At 34.2% G+C, this 7,572-nt stretch overlaps 1 protein-coding gene across 1 annotated transcript; it reads right to left on the bottom strand.

The window, feature by feature from the left end:
• Window positions 1–608: 608 nt before the first annotated feature.
• Window positions 609–7,201, bottom strand: LOC132060180 (homeobox protein knotted-1-like LET6). The gene is made up of 4 exons (XM_059453083.1): window positions 6,052–7,201; window positions 5,421–5,667; window positions 1,627–1,871; window positions 609–1,050 (listed from the first exon to the last, which is right to left on the bottom strand). Exons 1-4 carry the CDS (start codon window positions 6,397–6,399, stop codon window positions 844–846), a joined length of 1,047 nt encoding a protein of 348 aa, XP_059309066.1. The 5' UTR covers window positions 6,400–7,201; the 3' UTR covers window positions 609–843.
• Window positions 7,202–7,572: the final 371 nt, after the last annotated feature.

Below are 7,572 nucleotides of genomic sequence, written 5' to 3'. Positions count from 1 at the left end.
TTGAACTGGTCTTTTGATATTGCCACTGAAAATTGGTTACAGATGATGGAGGACTACTAGACCTTGACTTCTTTTACCATCTACAAGTTTTGATCAAAAACATAGAGCTACCGTGGCATTATAAGCACCGTTCAAGGGTATCATAATAAATCATCCCTGGTTTCCTTTTTTTGATTCTAGAAGAAGGGTATTGCCATCTATCAGTGTTCAAAAGGTCTCTAATCAGACTAGGGAGAGGGTTAGTAAATACTCTAGTAATATCGGTGGAATAACTCGTGTGAGCTTGTCAGCGACTTTGTTGCCTTCTCTCAATGTTTAGTAATAACTTTATGTCTGCAGACTAATCAAATACTCAGCAAGTTTGGAAAACAACTAATGAAAAATGCTCAATTTTGTTTCTTTATTTTCCTTTCTGAAAAACTTCAAAATTTTGAACCACACACCACATGAAATCTGACAGTAGTTGTTATATTTATATTGTAGTTCTGAATCTACAAGTTTTAGTAACTCATTTGCGTGTGGCCCTGCACAAGGATTTCACGCCCAAATCGAGAATGATTCTAAAGTTGTTCTTTACAACATCAATAACCAAATACCGGGACTCAAAATTAACATTAGTAGATAAAATTACAAACTACTTAATTCCAGAGTTCACCATAATAATAGAAATAGCTCTAGCTACAAGTACTTTATGGTCTAATTAAGAGTTTATGATGTCACTATTACTACTACAATGCATACGAGTAATATGCAAAACATCCTTGATAATATTAGCCAATCTTACACAATCTTGAAGTTTCACTTTCATTTTCATAAGTTGGAATTTTGCCATCTCCATAATATTCAGAGGAGATGAGTTGGGGTCATATCCATAGGGAAATGGTTAGCCAAAACATTGTCCATATAGTAATGTGGATGAGCAGCATCCATCACCACAAACTGCATATCTTCTGAAGGCTTCCAATGCCTCTTTCTTTGGTTGATAAACCAGTTGTTTATTTGCTTCTGGTCCAATCCTGTCGATTCAGCAAGGGCCAGCTTCTGCGATTCCTGTTCACACATAAATCATGCAATGTAAAGTGATCATGAGATTTTCCTAGGAAAATTACACTATCAAAGTATTTTAATCGGTTACAATAAGGTTATTAACTGCATCTTTAGGTTACAAAATTAAGATTATTATATGTACCTACAGGGACAGACTAGCACGAAAGGTACAGGTTCGGCAGAAGGAAGTAATTTTGGTCCAAAAACTGTATATGTTTTGAGAAGTATACTGAATATGTATAAGCAAATAATTTCAAATCCTAGATCCGCCAGACTTGCCAATTGTTGATGTCATTTCAAGGTTGATGTAAAAACAACTTTTATTTGAGGACCATCGTAACTCCTAACTTGCTTATAAAGTGAAAGTAATGAATAATAATAAAATAACACGACTTCAATATATAGAGTAGAATAGATATTTAAGGTAATGATCAATATATATATATATATATATATATATATATATATATATATATATAACAACAGATTAATAGATGTCAATAGGAAACTCATAATTTAAAGGCCAAGATTAACTGAATTGATCATTTCAAAAGGGGATTGAAGGTTATAGGGTAATACCGATGGATATGGCCATTTGTAATGTCTGGTCCACCAGTCCAGCAGTTGTTGCCTTGCTTCCTTCGGCAGCTTACCTTTCTTCCTCTTCTTCATGAACTCCTGCTTAAGGCTCCCCAAGTAACCGCTGTACTTGCGCAGCAGTTGACCTTTGAGTTCTCTATCCTCAGCCTGAGGATCGATGAAACTGGTGTTCACGTCAACTTCCTCTTCAGATGATCCATTTCTATCCATTGCCGCACCTAGAGCTGCAACAATAAGGCGTTAGCGCTACCATTAGCCAAATGAAGATAGTACTAAAAACCAGCAGCAACATGTTGTTGCTAAAATGAGTTGGTGCTTAATATATAGGTGCATGATAGTAAGAATTCATCACCGGATATTAGGATACATTATAAGCTTTATCCAATAGGGCAGAAGCTGGGGATCAACAAAAAACCAATGAAACACCACTTTCAGAACCCATATGGTTACTGAAAGCCCCAAAAGCCATTCATTTTCTCTGCACTGCAAACAGAATTTCTTGGGGGAATCATGTACTTCATATGTGTCAAATAATTCAATAAAATCATATCCAGAAGCAATGTTGAACAGTGAGTCAACTAACATATACCTATTATATATATATATATATATATATATATATATATATATATAGAATGTCTGGCGAGACACGTTTAACGTAGTAGAAGGTTTAATTGATAGGAATAGTTGTAGTGTGCGCGAATTAATCAAAAAGAAAGTGTTGGGGGAAGATTCAGAATTGTTAAATGCCAACTAACATATACCTAAGTAAACTGGTATATAAAAAAGGAGAACATCATGATAGGTTTTAGAACATCCAAGTCAATAATACCATTGACCTCAGCATAAAAATAAAGAATGATATCGACTTTAGTTGAAGGGAGTTTAGAACATCCAAGGACAAGATCAGGCTTTAGCAAAGTGCAATATAGCGCAACGTAGTAGCTCTCTAATGTTACATTAAGAGAAGCTCGGTCATATGGATGCATGATTACTACAACATCAACAGATTTGTATTTAACAAAGTATAAGGCTATGGGTTTCTGGGCAATTTCTGTTTTTATGGGAAGTCCTCAAAAGGTTTGGCAGGATAGAATAGCCAATACTAGGCTAATATAAATCTTTTTGTTATGTACAATCAAATTCTCCTTATCTTTTTCCCTAAGGGTTTGCTTTTTGGAAACTTCACAGTAGTTTCTTACACTGGATACTAAAAGTATGCTAGAGTAAACACAATCATAAAACAAAAAAGAAATCATAATTCACTCAATCTAGGCAAGGTATATGCAAACGTAAACACTTTTTGAAACATATAACTTAGTTACTAGTATAAACTTGAGAGCGATTACTATTGCTAATCATCAGACAATAAACTAGATGGTGTCACGGATAAGTTCAAAAAGAGCTAATTTCTCCAGTTGTCTCTTAATAACAAGCACTTACAAACTTCTCAATTTCGTGGAAAGGCACTCCTTTGGCACAAAGTAGACTCCACAAAATTCAATTTTGCACTTCAGTGGGTCCCTCAGGAACTCTCCTTTAGATCACCATACACTATTAACTTCACAAGTTTACCTATGTTGTCGACTGTGTGAAAAAAAAAGTCCAAGAGAAAGAAATTTCCATAGAACTTTAGACTAATTTATAAGGAAGCACTAGTCAACTAGCACATGAACGATAATACTATGAGATAAAAGTAATTAAGCAGCCAGTGTACACCAAGATGATTTATTTCTTTTGGGAATAAACTCAATGAGATACTTGTTAGACCCAAAAAGGAAGGAAATCAACCGAAAAGAACCTTGGAAGAATGATCAAAATCGAACACGTGATCTGATGGAAACAGACTGACTTCATTAATCAGAAAACATTAAAAAAGTAGCCAGAAATTTACATTCTAGTTGTCAAATAACATGAAAAAAAGGGGAAGTGAAGAGGAGGGAAGTATTAGCTTCAACTTTTCCATTACAGGGAAATGGAAAATCCAATGATTTACCAAAGCATAACACGTAAGGGGGGGTTACCAAATCTAATCAAGAATATCATATGGGTCCCTCTAAAACAAGGTGCATTTCTCCATCAGCTGTCTAATTTTATCTTTATGTTCTTTTCAAGTAATTATAAAGGATATTCAGAGGGGCCTGAAATCATATCAAAGTTTCGAACTATTCGTGATACATTAATCATTTAGCTCAAGGGCTTCCTCACATCCCCATAAATGAAAATTTAGCGCTGGCAAAGAGAAGTTTAAAGGGAATAATCAAACTGGTTTGAAGCTTTCTAAGTAAAACAAATTAAGTTCAGAAGTTTAAAATTCAAATATATACAAACTATTACCAACAGAAGAAAGTTCTTCTCTCAAAGTTCACCGAGCTTATACACTGTACCATTTAAGCATTGTAGTAAATCATGAAGCATTTCCAAGATAACCAATATGCACGCTTCAGCAAAAATTTCATAAAATCTATACCACTTTTTTCAAACACTACATTTACACCTTCAAGAAAAAATACTACCTAGCACTCACAATAGTTATTAAGAAGGATTTGAGTTATATAAAATGTTTGTGTAAGGACTTCTTTAAAGCATCAGTGTAATTTAAAGGTGTTACAGTAGGTAACTTACCATTTAATTGAAGTTATTAATCAACACTACTAACAGGAGTGACGTGCAATTACCCTTTTAAAAAACTTGACGGTTCAACACCTTTTGCACTGTTAGTGCATTAAAACTTATACTCAATAAAGAAATGGGACTACCTCTAAACAACAGAACACCCACATTCATGAGAAGTATAGAGTTCCAGTATGTCCAAATGAAATGCCAAAAGAACTTGCCTATATGTGAATTGTTGAAAAGTAAACCATAAAAACTGACTTCAAATGCAAGTTTATAGTGGAAAGAAACTTCTTCAAAAGAAACAAATGTAACAATCTGCATCTTAAAGTGAGAGAACAAATTAATTTTGAAGATAAATTTGAAGCTCAAACTTCATCGTCCACATTTGAATTGATTTAAAAATAGGGTTAGTAATTTATCATATCAGGAACAGGAACTAACTTTCAATTAGTATTCAGCAAAACTTTAAGATTCTCATGAAACTAACTAGATCATAAGCACATGATAGTATATAAAACACCTGAACTGAACAGTCCCAAAAAAATGTGATTGACTGTTCTTAAAAAACTGCAACAAGAAAGTCATATTCCCCAGGCCCATTCCAAATAAAGAAACAAGACAAGTTGGTTTCTTCAGCATACACAAACATCAAGTCTTAAATAATTAACAAGGGGCAAATGCATCTTGCTATTTACACCTACTTGTACTATACACACACAAGATGACCATGTTCAAGAACAAAAATAGGATGTTCATTGAGAGAGAATCAAAACAATGAGTCATTCTTACATACCTATATTTAACAAAGCAGTTCCTTAGAAAAGTACCAAAAAATAAATAAGATTCGTAAAAGGGAGTTTAAAGTGATTAAAGAATGGGGAAAAAGTAAATTGCATCTGGAATGGAGCTTATTTATGGTTAATTAAAAGCCTCATATCATTGGAAACATGCACATGCAGAGGACATTAATTAATTTATAGAATAACAAACAAACTGATGAAAAGCAGTGAATAAACTCAAATAAACAGTTAGGATCTGAGAAGAATAAATGTCACCCATTTTAAGTAATGGAAAAAAAAAAGATAGGGTTAGTAATAAATAAATAAAAAGAGTGAATATTAGTAATAAATAAATAAAAAGAGTGAATATATCACCAGATTCGTGAGAGGAAGCAAGAGTGAGAGCTTTGAACTGGCAGTCAATTCTTGAGAGAAAAACCATCGCTTCCTTAAAGGGTTTTGAGAGTTCTTGTTCATATTTTGTCAGCATCTCACAGTAAGCTTCCATGAACTGATCAAGCGCAGGATCCTCTCCAATGATGCCACTACTGTTACGGCCCATTGTTGCTGACGTGGCACATATTTCCTCTAGCCTTGCCACCACTTCTTGCGGAGCTCCTATCTGTATATTTTCACAATAATAGCATAACTAGGTTTCCTTCTCATCAACACTTCAAATGATATGTAAGTGTGTAAATATAAAAGAGCACATACAGTTACTGTCCCTTTCATACATGATTTTTCTTTTTCAGGGGTTTTGGGGAAACAGTACTCTTATCTTGCAGAGAGTCACCGTCAAGGTATAAAAATCAGCAAATTTTGCAAAAAATATTATATTTCAACCTATAAGTTCAACCAAGATAACCCACAAAAACATAATTTTTCCCCACTTGCTCTTGGTCCCTCACAAAGCGTGGGGAACATAAGTACTTTTAAATTGCATTTCTTGAAAAAAAAAAAAAAGAGTTTTTTTTTGTCTTAATGGGGGTAGGGGTATTAATTTCACCTTCTGACAATTGACATAAGCAGCCAAGAGACGAGGGTAGTGGGGATGAGCCATAATCTTTGACTTGATGGAAGAAGAAGAAGAAGAAGAGTTTCCGTGATCTTCATGAGGACTATTGTTGTTGTTGTCCATGAAAGGAAGAAATAGGATGTTGTTGTTGTTGTTGTTGCTGGTTTCTGCATTGTTATTGTTAGTTAAAGAAGGATGAGAAGGAGGCATCATCATCATCATCATTGGAGGAGGACATAGTGTTGCATTTCCATTTCCACTGTTGTTGTTGTTGTTGTCATGATCTCCATAGCCCATCATCAAACTAGATGTATTATTTCCACTAGAACCCCCCTCCATTATTAACACTCTCTCTCTCTCTCTAAACTATCTTTTTCTTTCTCTGAGTTTCTTCTTGAGTGTTAATTTTGTTCCTTTTGTTTTTGCCTATGAAACCATAATCTTTCTCTCTCTCTCTCTCTCTCACACACAAAAACACACAGAGAGACTACTCTGTAATTATCTTTTGTTTTCCCTCTCTTTTTGGGGCTAAGATCTCCCGAGTTTTAAGCTTACTGATTTCAGGCTTTTTTCACAGCAAATCCTTAATGGAATACATAGTAAGCAATACTAGTAGTCAGAAAAAGCAAACCCTGCTACCCCAATACCTTTTTCTTTTCTTTTCTTTTTCCTCTGCAAGAGAAATAGTAGTACTAATAGGGTTCTTTTTTCTCTCTCTATATTTTTATGTATCCAACTATCTACCAAGAGTGAAACGGGGAGAAGAAGAATAGAGTTCCCATGAAAAACATGAAGGTGTTAAACGTTGGCTTGTATTTGGGTGCAAAAATTTTACCTTCCCAATGAAAACTCTAACCCCTTTTTCTTGCACTGCCACTGAAACACTGCCATTACTGGCAATATCCCTCACCTCCTAGAGAGAGAAACAAAGTTAAATAAGTAAGTCTAAGTAACAAAAATTAAAAATTGTAAATGATTTTTCAGACAGAAGAAGGAATGATCAAATCGAGGTGCAGTGCAGTTTCTTCTGTGTTTTTTTGTGTTTCTTGTGTGTGTTTTTTTCTTTGGTGTTACTTTTTGGTTTTTGGGTTATTGGAAACTAGGCAGAGTGACTTACCAGTATTACAAGTTGAGACCTATTTGGCTATTTGTCCGTTCATTTATTATGATTCCTTTTGCTTTGCTTTATTGCATTTGATTCAACTAGTGATGAATCAACTTCTACTTAGTTTAGCAATACTGTATACAAATTATTATAGTGATTAATAAAAATGTCAAAAATTAATTAAAAATACTTATAAACCATAAAAAGTGAAAAAATGTGCCGAGTCTTTGCGATGTCAAGTTTTCGACGATCAAAGTGCTAATAGTAATAATCTATATAAACTAATTTCTTTGAGGGTGAGAGTTTTTTCCTCCTTTTTTATTCCGCACACAAGGGTGTGGCTTAATGGACAATGATTAGAGAGCAATGATGTTTTGTGATCGGTTTAATTTAGTTGTATTTAGTAT

This window comes from Lycium ferocissimum, chromosome 6, assembly GCF_029784015.1.
Source record: "Lycium ferocissimum isolate CSIRO_LF1 chromosome 6, AGI_CSIRO_Lferr_CH_V1, whole genome shotgun sequence".
Classification (NCBI taxonomy): Eukaryota; Viridiplantae; Streptophyta; class Magnoliopsida; order Solanales; family Solanaceae; genus Lycium; species Lycium ferocissimum.
Note: the sequence above shows the minus strand (reverse complement) of the source record. Positions and strands in the feature narration are given on the sequence as shown.

What these genes read in the sequence shown, in the direction of transcription:
- LOC132060180 (XM_059453083.1), bottom strand. Translation starts at nt 6,399, where the DNA reads ATGGAGGGGGGTTCTAGTGGAAATAATACATCTAGTTTGATGATGGGC. An exon ending in TGCTTCCTCTCACGAATCTG is followed by an intron (nt 1,872 to 5,420) that starts GTGATATATTCA and finishes TTATTGTTGCAG; the next exon opens with CTCTAGGTGCGGCAATGGAT. An exon ending in ACAAATGGCCATATCCATCG is followed by an intron (nt 1,051 to 1,626) that starts GTATTACCCTAT and finishes ATGTGTGAACAG; the next exon opens with GAATCGCAGAAGCTGGCCCT.